The sequence below is a fragment of the Brachypodium distachyon genome, chromosome 5, assembly GCF_000005505.3.
Source record: "Brachypodium distachyon strain Bd21 chromosome 5, Brachypodium_distachyon_v3.0, whole genome shotgun sequence".
In the NCBI taxonomy this organism is placed as follows: Eukaryota; Viridiplantae; Streptophyta; class Magnoliopsida; order Poales; family Poaceae; genus Brachypodium; species Brachypodium distachyon.
Genome location: NC_016135.3, coordinates 14202307 through 14218872, shown reverse-complemented (window position 1 = coordinate 14218872; position 16566 = coordinate 14202307). Strand labels below are relative to the sequence as shown.

General features: G+C 45.6%; 3 protein-coding genes, 1 non-coding gene and 1 pseudogene across 5 annotated transcripts; all 5 read left to right on the top strand.

The window, feature by feature from the left end:
- The first annotated feature begins 1355 nt into the window (after positions 1–1355).
- Positions 1356–2686, top strand: LOC100843420 (momilactone A synthase). The gene is made up of 2 exons (XM_003579755.4): positions 1356–1571; positions 1657–2686. Exons 1-2 carry the CDS (start codon positions 1531–1533, stop codon positions 2444–2446), a joined length of 831 nt encoding a protein of 276 aa, XP_003579803.1. The 5' UTR covers positions 1356–1530; the 3' UTR covers positions 2447–2686.
- Positions 2520–2592, top strand: TRNAA-UGC. The gene has a single exon. It is a non-coding gene; the product is annotated as a tRNA-Ala (tRNA).
- On the top strand, positions 2649–4369 carry LOC100822406 (annotated as a pseudogene).
- A 123-nt stretch (positions 4370–4492) lies between these two features.
- LOC100842813 (zinc finger CCCH domain-containing protein 28) lies at positions 4493–11621 on the top strand. 2 transcript variants are annotated; one of them, XM_024455506.1, is made up of 9 exons: positions 4493–4951; positions 5053–5148; positions 6493–6538; positions 7262–7351; positions 7556–7681; positions 8523–8598; positions 8835–8926; positions 9010–9118; positions 11501–11621. In XM_024455506.1, the coding sequence occupies exons 1-8, from the start codon at positions 4548–4550 to the stop codon at positions 9100–9102; spliced, it is 1023 nt and encodes a 340-aa protein (XP_024311274.1). In that variant the 5' UTR covers positions 4493–4547; the 3' UTR covers positions 9103–9118; positions 11501–11621. The 2 variants fall into 2 exon arrangements, with proteins under 2 accessions (XP_024311274.1, XP_003579801.1); XM_003579753.4 differs by lacking the exon at positions 11501–11621 and adding an exon at positions 10087–10387.
- LOC100822095 (glycolipid transfer protein 3) lies at positions 10563–14657 on the top strand. The gene is made up of 7 exons (XM_010241633.3): positions 10563–11392; positions 11501–11864; positions 12135–12190; positions 13543–13673; positions 13816–13960; positions 14079–14225; positions 14342–14657. Exons 2-7 carry the CDS (start codon positions 11522–11524, stop codon positions 14375–14377), a joined length of 858 nt encoding a protein of 285 aa, XP_010239935.1. The 5' UTR covers positions 10563–11392; positions 11501–11521; the 3' UTR covers positions 14378–14657.
- Positions 14658–16566: the final 1909 nt, after the last annotated feature.

Below are 16566 nucleotides of genomic sequence, written 5' to 3'. Positions count from 1 at the left end.
CAGAGATTGAGGAGTGATTGTAAGTAAGTTATGCCAAGTTAATAAAGTTGTGTGTTTGTCCTCCAAAAAAACCAGATCATTATGGAAACCACTGTCCGGAGAGCACCAACGCATGACAGCCGTCCGCAATGTGATCTTAGCCGGTTCTCGTAGTCTTGAACCACCGATTTGGCGTCAGGGTACGGGAAAATCACAAATCAACATTTGGCTAGTGTTTGTGTACCTCCTTAATTTGTAGGGTTTGTGTGTTCTTGGCGAAAACATCCTAGCGGCAGAGGCGATGATTTATGGAAGAACGGTTTTCTGGTCCATCAACATCCTAGCCCAATGTAGTTAGTGGATTTTGTGGTTTATAGTTTTATTATTTCGGTCTTCTCGACAATATGTTTAATTTGTAAGGGCTATGCTCTTAGCCATGATGTGTTCAACCGTTTTAGGTTCTCATCGTTGCAGGTGAGCGATCAATGCGAGTATGCGACTATTCAAAACATGTGAGATTAATCCATCTTGTGCAATTATGCTCTTTTGCAGTTTATCACTGGATACACCGAGAGACATCAAGACACAGATGACGCATGCATCTAGTGATTTTGAATTTAAAGAATCTTGTAGTAACTTTACAGTTTCATGAGGGATGTTTGTGGTCAGTTTTTGTTTTAAAATCATAAGTCTTTGTATTACTATTAAATTTTTTTTTGCGATCTTATTACCGTTACTTCCACCAAAGAGTGAAGCGAGAATATATCTAGATATGTTAACAAAAAATCTTTAAAATGGTACAAATGCTCGAGAATGCACCTACTATTTCATGATATTGTGATTTTGTTTAATTGTTAAGCTAGACAAATCCACCATGCGTTGCCAAATTCTAGTGTGAGGGATGTTGTAACAACTTATGGTGTTTGGCTTCAATATGGACACTAGAGCAAACCCTATAGCCAGAGTGCCAGACAAAGGTGAGCTGAAAAAAGACACGGTCTAGTGTTCTTGCAGGATGAAATCAGACAGAGGGATTCTCGAAGAGTGCACATCCGTAAGAAGAGAGGCGACGAACGAAAGACACTAGTTTGTGTCACGACTCTTCGGATCGGAACAATGCACACATCGTGCTAGCTATGATTATGATCGTGTGGTGGGACCGTGGGAGACGAGAGCTGGGCCAGACGAATTATGATTGCGATCAGGGCTGCGAATAGACCAAATTAGCATGGGTGTGGCGTCGCCACCGTACGATATTTTAAAGCGTCGACACCACACTCACGTGGAGATTCTTAGGCCGCACAACGCAAATGCACCACCGCACTTTCTGTCCTACCTCCTACATGCGCCGCACAAGGATTTATATGCAAGACCGGGTGCCACGATGAACAAGTTTATAAAGAGGGGAAAGTTCTAGCTAGCCATGTCCACGTTTGCTCTCAGTTAGATACACATGAACGCGTCACGACCACTTATCTAGTTATCTCCCGGCAGTACGTGCGAGAAATTCTGCTTAGAAGGTACTCCGTAGGCAGCAGCTAGCCGACAGCCATGGCAACAGGCAGCTCTGCCGCCGCTGCCGCCGCAAGGAAGTGCGTACGCGAAAGTTTCTCCCTTAATTTCGTGCCGTGCCGAACTGTGATACACTATTATAGTTTGAGATCTGCTATGCTGTAGGTTGGAGGGCAAGGTGGCTCTGATCACCGGCGGCGCCAGCGGCATCGGCGCGTGCACGGCGCGTCTGTTCGTGCGGCACGGGGCCAGCGTCGTGGTCGCCGACGTCCAGGACGAGGCCGGCGCGCTCCTCTGCGCGGACCTCGGCGCCCAAGGGGCCTCCTCCATCTGCTACGTCCGTTGCGACGTGACCGTGGAGCCGGACGTGGCGGCGGCCGTGGACCACGCCGTGGCCAGGTTCGGGAAGCTAGACATCATGTTCAACAACGCCGGAATCGGGGGCGACGGCTGCCACAGCGTCCGGGACAGCACCAAGGAGGACTTCGAGCGGGTCCTGGCCGTGAACCTGGTGGGCCCGTTCCTGGGCACCAAGCACGCGGCCCGCGTCATGGGCCGGGGCGGGTCCATCTTCCAGACGTCGAGCCTGTCGTCCGTGCGGAGCGGCATGGCGTCGGCGGCCTACACGTGCGCGAAGCGCGGGCTGGTGGGCCTGGCGGAGAACGCGGCGGCGGAGCTGGGCCGGCACGGGATCCGCGTCAACTGCGTGTCTCCCGCGGGCGTCGCCACTCCGCTGGCCCTCGGTTACCTCGGGCTGGACGGGAAGGAGTTTGAGATGCAGATGGAGGCCATCGCGAACCTCAAGGGCGTGGGAGGAGGACTGCGGGCGGAGGACATCGCTGCCGCTGTACTATTCCTCGCTAGCGATGACGCGCGGTACGTCAGCGGACATAACCTTGTCGTCGATGGCGGCATCTCCGTCGCGTCCCCGTCCTTGGGCACCCCCACGGACTGATGAGCGCGCGGCAAAGCACGGATGTCATAGACTGGATCTCCGACTAAAATACTCTGTTTGAATAAATCATAAAGGGGATGTAGCTCAAATGGTAGAGCGCTCGCTTTGCATGCGAGAGGCACGGGGTTCGATCCCCCGCATCTCCATTTATTTTTACATTTAAACATCAACTATAACTCTTCGTGATTGTTTACACCCCACAATGGTGAAGACGAATTTTCCAAGCTGTGAGCAACTCTTTGCATTGCTGAGTTCCATCCTTCACGTGGAGTATCTCTGCCTCTAACAAGCAAGGAAGACAGGCTTAGTAAGGACCTGCATCCTCTTGAAGCAAATCCTGAATCTCCCCTCTATGCTCTCGCATGCGTAAGTGTTGATTTCATTATGTGTCACCACGATAAAGACAAAGGTTTCACCAGGGGCCAGTTGATGCGAATCAACCGTGCTGTGACTCATATAACAGATGACATCTTGAGCACCAGGAGCCCAGAAATTAGTATCCGCAAACTAAACATCAGATTCCACTTGAGGAATGATGATTGTCTCTCCATCGTCAAATCTGTTGCCATCCCAGAAGGTTGGCACAGCAGAGTTTGAGATCATAACTAAGAAGACCTGGCAGATCTCCACTCTTGACGATCTCCTTCACCATGCGAAGCAGTTCAATTCTTTTCTTGGTGCTTGTCCAGATGCATTTGCTGCCATCAGGCGCATGTGGCTGCGCAATATGAGGTTTGGTGAATTGGACATCACAAACATCCTCGGCACTTGCAAGCGTCTGGAGTCATTGCATTTAACCGACTTTGAGGGATCCGTTCTGTGCTGCAAGTAGAACATGCTCAACCTGTTGAGCTTGAGATTGATGAAGGGAGATTTGAAAGAATTGAGCTGACATGTCTACCAAAACTCCAACGGGTGATGTGCAATGGTTGGTCATGTTATAAATGTCCCATGGATTTTGGTTTTGTACCACAACTTTGAAAGCTAACCCTCCGTCAAATTGGTATCGAGTCGGATAATATTCTTGTGTTAAGTAAGCTCCTTGCTAAAGTCCCCTGCATAAGCGATCTGCATCTGAATTTTCGAAGTGAAAGACTTGGGTTCTACCTGAATGCCCAGAACCGCTCATTCCCGTGTTCAGCAAACTGCAGCACGTGAATCTGGACAATCTTCCAGAAGGATGTGATTTGTCTTGGACAATGTTCATTCTTGATGTTGCACCCTCCCTTGAGGAGCTATTCATCACGGTATGGGATCATTGGTGCAACATGGTGAAAGACCCAGAGTTTGAGAAGGAAAATGGCTACTGCGAGAAAGAGAACGTGAAGTGGAAGCCATCTATCTCTGATTTCAAGCACAAGAATCTGGCAAAGCTAAGAATCTACGGCTTCCAACCCGACGATAAATGCACGACAGAAAGGTGTGTGGACATTGTGCTGACATGGATCCTGAGATCGTTTGTCCTTCGAGATATCCACGGACTACTGAGGAAAGGAATCAAGTAACCGAGGGGTTGGGTTTGGGTTTGGCTTCGCCTGCTGTGGTTCACTTCCGGTCCTATTGAAAAAGGATGTGTGCTGGCCTATGCTGATTTTGTCCTTTGAGTTTGGAAAAAAGATGGAGATGCAACAAAATGAGATTACAATATCTGTTAAGGAGTATTTTGTAAAATACTACACATGTGGCGGTGGTCAACTTGTCAAGTGTGCGGATTAAAACTGATGCAACACATATAGAACCTGATGTGACTCACTTATTATAATTTTAGAACTCAAATTTGCATTTTCATAGTATTAGCATTCTCGTGATACTATTACACCATTAGGACTTCCGGTACATTTAGTGTTGAGTTGAATTAAGAATTCATATGGATAATTGTTCGGAGGGATAAGTATAATACTAATAAAATGATAAGTAATAATTGCATTAGAACCTACCAATTCCTCTTTCCGAAGGAAATTAACCTCTTACTCTCTAAAAGGTGATTTTCAAGAACGAAGAATCCTGTCAAAATACGAAGAAGATGCTCTAAAACCTAGATCCTGTCACGTACGGCCCCGGTCTGCATTCCCTTCTCTCTGTCTCCTCTCCCTTCTCCCCAATGGCGTCCGCCGAAATCCCCAACGCCGTCACCAACGACCCCAACCCCACCCGCTCGCCGTCGCCTCCGCTCCCACCGCGCAAGCGCCGCCTCTCCCTCTCCCCATCCCGCTCCCCTGCCCTCTCCCCTGCCCTCTCCCCCAGGCGTTCCTCGTCTCGCTCCCGCTCCCCTCGCCGCGAGCGAAGCCGGAGTCGCAGTCGTAGCCGTAGCCGCAGCCGCAGCCGCAGCCGGAACCGGACCCGCAGTCGCAGTCGGAGCCGTAGCCCGCGCCAACCCGACGGCAAGCGGGCGCGGCACAGCGACCTCACCGTCGAGGTGTGCCGCGACTACCTGCGCGACAGGTGCACCCGCTCCGACCTCGAGTGCAAGTATGCGCACCCGCACCAGTCCGTCTCCGTCGACCGGTAAAAGCGCGAGATCTCCCTTGCTCTGCTTCCGCTGCCACCTACGCGCTCGCTACTTGTTCTGATTTGGGTTTTGGTGTGTGTGGGGGGAATTCTGTCAGTGACAACAAGGTGACGGCGTGCGCGGATTCGCTGAGAAACAACTGCTTCCGGGGCAGAACCTGCCGCTACTACCACCCGCCTCCTCATATCCAGGAGTATGAGTTGATAACCCCCTTGCTGTTTGTCCAATTCATGATTTGCTTCTGGTGATCTGGCTTGATGTTTAGATGCAGCAGATGCAAGTGCACTTATGCTATTTTGAAATATATTAGTGTGAAAGCCTCCTTCATAGTTTGATTTCTTATATACTACTGTAGTAGCTGATCAGCATCAGTATCATCACACGGCATTGTGCTACCCAGAGGATATCCTGTTTGACATGGGTATTGTAACTTATGCTTACGTCTGGTATAAATTGCAAGACCCTGCTGTATGAGCTAATTCTAAAACTTCAATGCTGCAGTTTGTGCTTGTGTATATATATGAGAAAATTGACACAATACCACTATAAGAAACCTAGAGTTCTAAAATACCATCCAAACAACAAGGCTTTCCAAAATACCACTACATTTCAGTTTTCTGGTTCCAAAATACCACCACCGTTATGTGTCAATGTTATTCCGTTAGTCAAACCGTTAAGAAGTTGTCAGTTTTTATCTTACTCCGAAATTATCCTTCGGCAACCGTACCCCAAACCCGACTGCGTTTCCTTCCCCTCGTCCCAGCCATGGCGGCGGCGCCTGCATCCACCGCCCAGCGCAGTCGCCCGCGGCGGCTCCGGCTCCAGCACAACAACTCCATAGGACATGCCCTCGGCTCCGCCAGACCCCGCAGAGCTCGCCGCCGCTGCTGCATTGCACGGCGACCCCGCCGCTGCAGAGCTCGCCGACGGGCTTCACCATGACGCCAGCAGCTGTCCGGCTCCGGCATGATTCTCGTTCTCCTCGGCCACAACTACAGCAGCAAGGCCGGCAGGGCTCTTCCTCCTCCGTTCACCCTGACCCGCTCAACACCGCCCTCATCCTCCTCCGGCAACCTGAAGCAGCTGCTGCTACTGCCGGCGCTGCTCCCTTCTGCTCTAGCGTCCTTGGCCCCCTCTGCTACTGAGGAATGGTGCTGCTGCGTCCTCCAACTGCTGCTACCAGTGTGTTTCCTGTGAAACCTTACTAAATGTTGTTGTTCCTTGCTGCTGTTTGTGGCTGTTAGAGGATGTTAGTCAATAGTGGTATTTTGGAGTGGAAAACTGAGTTGTAGTGGTATTTTGGAGAGCCTTGTTATTTGGGTGGTATTTTAGAACTTTTGGTTTCTCATAGTGGTACTATGTCAATTTTCTCTATATATATGTGCATGTGTAGTAAGTTTATGGGCTTGCAGCCTAGATGGCTTTATATATATGTGATGGGCATCCCTACACGAGTTGCTCAGTTTCTCATATTTCCACATGTGTATGGGTTCGATGCAACTTTCTGATTCCAGCCCTGTTGGGTGCTTCTGTATAGGTCGTTGCTGAGATCAATTGGTGTAGACGCCCCACCAGCAAAGATGGTATTTCTCTCATGACCTCCAATGCTTTCTCTCATATGAATTGGCTATTCATTTGTCTGAGTGGTTAAGCTTAGTATCTGCTGTGCACTGCTAATTAATAGTTGTCGCTTGGTTAAAATGTTAACAGAAATTTGATGTGTGGTATGTTCTGTGTGGTGACACCTTAAGGAACAAATAACTTTTTTGTTAAATAAAACAGTTGAAGAGAAGTCAACAATCGCTTAACTGTCTTTTTCAACAATGTATGTCCTCTTCACACTGGATGTGTACAGTGTTCTCATACTAATCGTTCGAAGTTATGCTCCAGGTGGGAAAAGAACACTTTTCCAAATTTTCAAAAGTAACAATTCACATCTTCTTTTTGTACCTGTAACTTCCATGGGAAAATGATAAGTTTTGCACCCAAGTGAAAAACATGTTTAGTGCTTAACAAGTTAAGCTTTTAAAGCAATGATGCTTTTTCCAGCTTGCAAAAATGTTAATTTTTTTTCACAAAAAATTACAGACGCAGAAAGAGCAGAACCTTATACGTATGTAATTGTTTCCTGAACTCTGACACTTCAAGATTTGTTTTTGAATTTACTGTTCATCCCAGGAGATATTCCTCCCCTATCCAATTAGTTTTACACAACTTGTGCAAATATATCTGATCATAGTTTTTTTTTGCTTCCACATTGAACATTCAAGACTGGCCAACTGAGCACACTTTTTTCCACATGTCAGGTTTGCAGAGATTTTGCACGTGGACGATGTTCAAGATCAGCAAATGAGTGTCGTTTCTTGCACCACTCATCTGTTCAAGAAAGTGCAATTGTAATGTTCCCTTTTGCTCATAAAGATTGTATTATTAACTTGCCTAGCACATGTCAACTGCTCCTCTATTATTGTATATCCAGTTGCCCTTTTGCCTACTGAAACTCAAAACAAGAACTCACCTATGAGTTAATGATTTTCCCCATTTAGCATTTCATATGTCTTGAATGCACGTTACCTGATTTGTACTTGTTCACTTGAAAGGTTTGCCAAGATTTCTTGCGTGGGAGGTGTGACCGTATCTCATGTAGGTACACTCATGTAATAGCACAACAGATGTTCCCCCCACCAATGAGGGATCTTCCAATGCAAATGCAATACCCTGAGATGGTAATGTGCTTCTGTCGAAAATATAGCCTTACAGAATAACCTGCTACCTGCTTTTTTAAATATATATGTCACTAGTTGACCCGTCTCAAATCTCTTGAAAAGAAACGGCTGTGGTGCTTCAGCTTACACTTGTAACTTTGCGCGACACATGCAAAGCACAACCAACAACATATGTAACTGAAACGTGACAAAATAACTTTATCTCTATTTACAAGTATATATTCTTAGAACTTTTACTTATTTCTTACCTTGAATATTGTTGGTTCAGAAGAAAACTATAGAAAAACTTGTAATTGTGCATGCTTTTTAAGAAATAGTAGTATATATTAAATTACACCTATCACAAGCACAAGAAAATTTGAAGTCACCAATTTCATGTTAAATTAAAAACATTGCTCGGAAATCTCAGACAGCATGCACATCTTGATTGCAAGGACATGAATTTTTTATTTAAGAAATATAACGTAAAAACAAATTCAGTAATTCTGATCTATAGACAAAGTTAATTAGGAGACAATAAGTACTATTAAGAGGCTACGAGTTTATGAATGATTAGGGTTAGGCATAGCATTTGTATGCAACCGTTGGATTGATAATTGTGGAATTGGATTAAAGATTTTGGAAGGCTCAGATGAAGACTATCGCAACCAACTTATGCTTTTTATAGATGTATGTATATAGATATTTTTGCTCTCCTTGTTCTCATTTCATCTGTATTGAGAAATGAGTTGGTAAATAAATAACTGTGTGCTTTTATAATGTTCCATGTGTTTATATAAATATGTTTTTTATAAGTTGATCATGGGTGGTTTAATCTTATTTTTTTTCTTCTATCCTCAAGGTTTACATGGCACCACCACCACCACATGGAGTACCTATGATGGTTCCTCCTCTCTCGCCTCCTACAGCATTTGCTGGTAAATAGCACATGGCAACCTGGGATTTGTTGTCATTGCCCCCATTTTCTGGACCACTCACTGTTGCTTTTGGTTTGAATTTATTTGGAAAATGAACAGTATTTTTCAACTCTGGAACTGTAGTCTTGACTCCTGAATATCTACCATGTTTTGATCCTGCAAGATTGCATGCCTTTTGTTACTTATTTTTGGGCATGGAAACATAGCTTTGATTCTTACTCTTCTGAAACGTACAGATCACAGGAGGGTGGAAGTTTGCAGGGACTTCTTGAAGAACATGTGTACTAGAGAATCGTGCAGATTTGCACACCCTGATTCACGCAGTGAGGTTTGTATGTTGATAAATAAATTCCTTTTAGTTTACAAGTTAGTTACAACTAGCGAATTCATACTGTTGGTCTTTTCTTCTAGGTGCCAAATGACAGGGTTGAAGTCTGCCGTGATTTTAAACGTGGAGAATGCACTCGGCCTAACTGTCGCTTTTTCCATCCATCCTCGAGCTGAAGTTCTCTTAGATAAAGTAAAGTAACCTATATCCAATGATTCTTTTCTTCTTTGATTCTAGAATCAGATTGGTAGCTGCCAAGTACATATATCCATCACAAATTAACCTTAACCTTAACTTCTGGATACTCTGTCCATTCAAGTTAGAGCAATCTTGATTTTCTTTAGATTGCCAAATTTGGTCTGTCTGATGCTCAGGTCATTTGATTAATATAACACGTACGGTGTACCTAGAGAATACTCACAATTCAATACATTTGTGTCCATGCAGTCTGGCCATGTTAAAGGTGTTCTGTTATCTAAGGTTGCGACTTTTGTCCATCAGATTCTTATGTCATTATTGCTAACATATACTCCCTCCGATCCATACAAAGTGTCGCCCACTTAGTACAAAATGGGCGACACTTTTTATGGATCGGAGGGAGTACATTGTTTTAAGGTTTACCTTGAGATCGTTTTCACCCTCTTTCATTCAACAGCTGCCATTAAGTTCTATATGATCTGTTTTATTCCTTAGCCGGATAAGCTCCTCCATTTGCATTTCTTGGATGTATGAACTCCACAACAATGACAACTGACGGGTTATTTAAGCTTAAGTATGTTAGAAATGTACCACTACTTTGGGCTTGGGCTAGTAGGTGGTCATGTGGTATTGCAGTTGTGCATTTATTAATCAAAAGAGCAAAATAGTATTAGATTTTTCTATTAGTCTTCGCAGCCCAATGAAATAATTATAGTGCGGCAATAGCTTTAAAATGCATGCTTTGATCAGCTGCCATCTATCATAAATCATGTTCATTCAGTATATGGTGGACTTAGACCTATATAAAAAGTTGCATTGGATTATCAGTTAGTGTGATATGCTGATGTTGCCTTAATTATACAGAAAAGTGAATACAGACAATTCTGATTGTTATTTACCTTTGAGATTAATTTACAGTGCTTTAGCTCTCTTTAACAAGTGGGTACTCCTTATTTCCCCAGTCTTGAGTAGCCTGCCCTGCCGCCGCTGCTACTGCTCTGCTGCTGCTAAATCCGCTCCTGCTGCCAAAGAGCTGCTGCGCTGGCTGCTGTGCTGCTAAGGTGCCATAGAGTATGAGAACCTCACAAGTGCTATATTTGCATGGAAGAAAAACATATCATCATCCTGTGATGTTCTGATGGTTGCTTAAACTTGAGTCTGCTTCGGAATAGTACTCAATGGGGATTGCGTGTGTGATTATGTACGCTGTGAGTTGCTGCGGCATTTGCATAATTGGATTTTGTATACCCTGTACTCTTTGCAGTTCCTTGGTTCTTTGGTTCATATGTTTTGTGCCGATGTCTAGCGGGTATTCTGGTATTTTATTGCTGCCAAAATAGATCTGGAAGGGATTCAACTGGCACCAACTATGTACCGAGTTAATGGGGACACAGCGAAAGGCCGAAAGAGTGAGTGCCATTTTTCATGAAACGCTGTTCTGCTGTAGTAGCTGCTGCTCGTAGTACTCTGTTGACAGAAAATTGGCACGGAACTGATTGAAAAGTATTCTCATACCAGCATTGGCATGCTTCCTCCAAGCTTCGCCCGCCGCTCTGCGGCTTTTAAAATCTGTTGCGACTTGCGATTGGAGGCTTGGGAGCATTGCACATTTGTACCTGTCTTTAACCGTGTTAGAAGCATTTGGGGTGACCCGCAAAAAAAAAAGAAGCATTTGGGGTGCTATAGACTGCTCGGCGCTTTGGTGCAAATGTTGGCAGAAAAGAGTGGACACGGAAGCTTTGAGGTAAACCGTGACAGAAATGCGGACATAGAAGTTAGCCTGAGCTCTGGAATTGCAATTTACATCGGCAGGGCGTTCTAGTCTGACGAACAGTCAACCAGATTTTGCCTTGTCTCGTCGTGAGCGTCCGGTTTTTTTTTGTGAGGATGTGAGCGTCCGTTTCTGTGCCACAAACTTTGTTCGATAATAGTACGGTGACGCCCTTGCCCAAGATTTTTTTTTAAAAGATTTTCGCGACGTCACGATTATAAACTAGTCAATCCTCGCTTATCGCAATCCAGAGAACTCTTCATCTGTTTGCACGGATAAGAAACTGGGCACAGATAAAAACTATTCGAGTTTTTTACGCTTTACCTAAACAAAGGGTGTGTGCGTTTAGCCAATGGGAGATGATTGAGTATATTTGCTGTGCTTCCCATACCATTTATTAGCTGTACGAAAGTCTCGATCCCTGCAGCCTCTCTGCTACCGTTTGAAGTGTGGCAGGCAGGCAGGCAGGCACGGTGTTTGACTTCCATTCTCTTGCGGTCTTGCCTCTATCTCTCTAGTCTCTCCTCAACAAGAGCAAGAAACAACAAGAAGATTAGCAGGCAGAGACTCTCCATGCTCTGATATAGAGTTAGTTTTTGAGCCAGGAGCAAGTGGCTGTGGCGTTCATGGTGGTGGACAGGGAGATGGGTGATGGAGGAGAAGCAATGGCCGTGAGCGGGCCACGGGAGGAAGAAGGAACAGGGGATGCCGCGGCAGCAGAGACGGCTGAAGAAGGAGATGGGGATGTAAGAGCAAGCGACGGCGAAGATGAGGAGAAGGTGGAGGAAGAAGATGCAGCGGAGGACGTGAAGAAGGAGGAGGAGGGGCTGGAAGAGTGGTCCGAGATAAAGCTGGCGATCGCGGAGCTCTCCCCGATCAGCCGCGGCGGCAACGGCAAGCTGGAGAACTCCTCGTCGCCTCCCACGCTGCCCTTCCTCAGCCTCTCCCTTCTCCTCCTCCAGATGCTCGGTGAGTCGAAAAACCCCGGATCTAAATCATCTCATCCTGTTCTTGATTGAATATTATCTCCTTCCCATTTTTTAATCTTGTTTAACGTTCGTTTGGTCTGGTACCCATTTCATCCTCGTGTGCTTCGATTTGTAAGTTGCTCTTGGCTTCTCGCCATGTGTATCGATCTTCCTCGTCGTTCTTTGCTCTTCTTCTTCTTCTTCTTCTTCTTCTTCTTCTTTTTCTTCTTGCCCTGTCGTTGTGACACATGGCTGGCTGCAATGCCTGCAGATAAGATTGGCCCGACCATGGCGGTTCTGCGGCTCGACGTGCAACGGAACATCGAGGTAAGTAAACAACTCTTCCTCTCGGGGTTGACAACCATCACTCGCCCCCCTGAACATATCCAGCTAAAACAACTCAACTCCAGTACCACTAGCTCTCAGCTAATATATCGAGGCCTTGTTTGCTCGAATCAGTAGGCAGAGAGTCTCGATCGGACCCCTACCTGAGACCAGAAAACCAAAGATTAAAGATGGCAAGTCGAGTCCAAATCGCATCATCCAAAAGCTAAGTACTACAGGGCGTGTGTGGTCCATGTAGCCCAGGCCCCAGGGTCACGTAATCCCGTGCCTGTTTCCCTCTTGTCTCGTGCCGGCCACACGGCTAGGTGCCAAAAGGGATGTAGTATCATGGGTCCTTTTGGCCCCGTAGGTTTTATCTCCTGCCCCGGTTATTTTACTTTGCTTCCTCCTCTGCTCTCTACTCTCTACTGGTTGCCGTTTTGAATCCATGGAACCGATCGAAAGAGTACGTGCTTTACTCCGCCTTAGATTTGTCACCATCTATCTATCTGAAGAACTGAAAATCAATGCTCCGATCGCATCGATGCCGATCATTCGGATTTCGAGACCGCGACAGTCTCATCTAATCATGGGATGGCGGCTTCTTCAATCCAATCCCTGGGATCCAATTCCAGCTGCACTTCATCTGCATCTACCGTTGCACAAGGCTAAGAATCACTTCCAAGCCGTAGAGAGAAGACGCAAATTAATAATCCTATCTATGTGTAAACTTTTGCTTTCGCAAGGGGTGACGAAGGGAGGGGAGAGACGTGTGCCAGACACAGGCCGGCCGCCGGCCTTTCAACTGCTCCGGTCACATCCCTACATACGTCCTCAAGGCGTTTTCAGACGCTAACTTTCTTGTCCCTTCCTTATTGTTGATATCTCTCGCTCTCTTTAGTCTTTACAAGAAGCTACGGTTTTTCTTTCTAAATAATCCGAATTAGATAGAGCTGATTTTTTCTTTCTTCTCTCTAAAGGCGATGATGGAGATGGCTAGCTGGTGGGCAGCAGTTTGTCTTGCTATGGATGTTTGGATGGCAGGGCTTAGTTCATAGGGTTTCTATTACTATAATGGGTCAGGACAGGAACAGGGTGCTTTAAGTGTAGGGGACCTGACTGGCTGGCTAGTGTAGAAAATAAGCATTCCTGACTATGGTCAGTTAGGCTGGAAAACTGGACTGTCTTGTGTTGGTTTCTGCCGTAACATCATTAGCCCAAGATTGCAAAACAGCAGCTAGTGATGCAAGTATGCAAGACAGATGAAACTATACTTACAATATTGCATTCTCTTATACAGTATTTTCTAGTTAAATGTATTTTTTTTTGTTCTGAACGATTGATCCCTGTCGCAGAGGCTGCAGGAGCTATACTTGCTGGACCCATCCAAATACTCCACTCTAACTTCGATGGTGGAGAAAGAGGCCGAGGAGGGCACTGCAAGGAAGGCTGATAGCTGTGCAAGAGCGATTCTGTGGCTCACTAGGTAAAACAGTTTTCTAGAATACACTAGGTAAAAAAGTAGACACAATAATATGAGTCTCCCATTTTCTTATATGTTGTTAATCTACATATCTACAATGGTTTTCGACGACTAGGATACTTAATGATATACCTGTTTTCACCAGATCCATGGATTTCACTGTTGAACTGTTACAGAGGCTGGAGGAGGAGGAGGGTTCTGATCAGCAGAGCCTTACACAGCTTGTGGAAGCTGCGTACAATGCCTCTCTGAAGCCATGGCATGGCTGGATTTCCTCAGCCGCGTCCAAGGTCAGGAATCATTCAATTTCTCGGATACAGATTTTTGTCAGAAAAAATTCAACATGTGTCCCAGCTAGAACAGTCCAACTTGTTAACACGCACAATTTTTACAAACTTGTTGAAATAGATCGCAATGAAGCTCATACCTGAGAGGAAGATCTTTGTGGGCTGGCTTGTCGGGACAGACCCGAAATATTGCGGTATTCTCAAGGTCGAGATTGAGACGCTCGTCCAGCTTCTCCAGCCCTTTCTTGTCGACATCCATGCCACGCTGGTCAGCACCAATTCTGAATATTGATCTCCTGAACATTCCTACGGCTTAAAAGTTCGATCTTGGTTGGTGAACTAATATTATGGCGTGGTTGTGTGTTGATCTCTGATGGTTCACAGGCCAAGTTCAGACTGGACAGGCTGAAGTCGACCTGAGGGCGCAGCTAAGATGACGGTCTTACCAAATCACCAGTTCTGTGAATACGGCGTAGGTTTGTCGGTGTACAGATTTTCCCTTTTTTGAGTCACTTGCCGTTCTGTTCCTCATTGTAAATAGGCCTTCTTGTAGAGTAGAATATTCGTTTGTAGTGACCCTTGTCTCTGTACAAGTTCTGCCTAGGCAGTGGTGTGCTTGATCATCTTTCTGGTTCGAGTAAATTGTGCGAGATTTCGCGTAACTTCTGAAATTCAACCACGAGTTGCAAATCGTGCGAGATTTTGCATATTGCCACGCACCGGGCCTTGCCTGCAGTGACCTGCTTTTGTGACATTGAGAAAAAAAAAAGCATCGCCCGACAAAACGACCGAAATATCGGTGTTCGGGTTAAAGTTTTCTTCAAACATACATTGAATTTTGGATGAAGTTTAACTGAATAACATAGGTTGCATCTCCAACACAAATACTGAACTAGCCTAGTGGAAGTGCAGGACCAAAGCGTCAGTGCAATTAAAACTGTGAAAATTCAATCCCGGTAGTGAGGTCGAACATCACAGTTTTCGCAGAACGATAATTCCCCTGAAGAGTCTAGCCGTGATTTATTTTCTTGTTAAGTTTGATAAAATTAAACTAGAAGGATTGTTTCAGCTTTCAGCGAGTCGTTGTGTTTTTGTTGGTGGACGAGATAACTTAAATTCCTATGAAATTGTGACCTCTTGGACCCGTTCCGTGGCCATGGGAAGAGATAGAAGCAACGAAGCAAAGTGCTACGTCCTTTTGACGACGGAAGCAAACGACATTAGAGACTTGCGTGGTACGTAGGTACACTTTTTGGACTAATGAGACGATGCCATTTGAAATTAAGCCCGTGAGGCAGTGAGGCTCAACTCTCTTGTCTAATCTTGGAGGTCACCACTATCGGAAAATACAGTACAATGAAAAGAGGACAACAGAAGGAAAATGCAGCAGACAACCACCAGTAGGTGCAGTAGAACTGTAGGAAGCTAACACAATCCTCTTTGAAGAGAAAATAGAGCACTTAGATAATGTAGCAAGGTGTGAGGATGTGCTGAACCCGCTCACCCGAGACCCCCCCCCCCCCCCCCCCCCGCCGATCGTCGTAAATCAGCGGTGACGCGGACCGGCGACAACGACGGCAGCGTGTGTGGCACTGGTTTTCGTCGTTGGCGATGCTGCTCTCCAAGACCAAGTCGAGATTGGCTCACCAACGAGCTGGGTGGGCCCCCTGTGGTGGCGATTCATATGGCGGCAGCGCAGGTGGTCCTGATCCTGGCTATGGCGGCGGTGCCTGTGGTGAGGTTGAGTGTCAGATTTGATGCGGGCTGGTGGTGGAAGTGTCGTGCTCCAGCGGGTATGCGGATTGTTCTCCATGACTTGTCAGACTAGGATGCTGATCTGTGATCTTGTCCTTTGGCGATGACAACATGTTTGTTTCATTGGTTAGGGGTGAAGACTATGTTAGGATCAGATTCTGCGCATGCGACTCATGGTGAGACAAAAAGTATGCATGTTGCTACTGGTCCGAAGCGATGATATGATGTTGGTATAGGAAGCTTCGACGACAAGTCTGCGCACTCCGGTGGCAACACTTGATTCTAGATCAGGCAATGTTGACGCGTGCTTGTGTCTTGTCCTTGTTAAAGGTGGCGGTTCGAAACTTGGCTTTGGGGATGAAAACCTTGAGTTTGATCTCACGTTGGATTCGTCGTAACCGGCTCTCGTGTGGCGTTCCTTCTAAGGCTTGCCTAGGAGTTGTCTTTATTCTCATTTGCTTGGGCCTTAACATAGAGTTAGTCCAAGTTTGGTGGGGCTGTGTGCATGAGTCTACGTAGAGACCCCAAGTTATTCTTATTTAAAAAAATAAAATAATGCAGCAAAAATAAATTACAATTGAATATATACTAATGTAAAAAATAAAGTAGAGGAAAACATCGACAAAGATTTCCAATTAAGATTTTCTTTTAAAGACTCGTTCAAACGCTTTTCTTGTTAAAAAGATTCCATTTTAGACATTTCATTTCGAGAGCATCTACCTCTTGAAATTTTAGAATAACTTTTGGAAAGACTAATACAATCTGTTTCGGAAGCTAGCTCTTCGAATGGAAAACGTTATGTAGGAAGTATCCTGACAAATAAAAATGCATACATAGTACATGAAAACAACTGA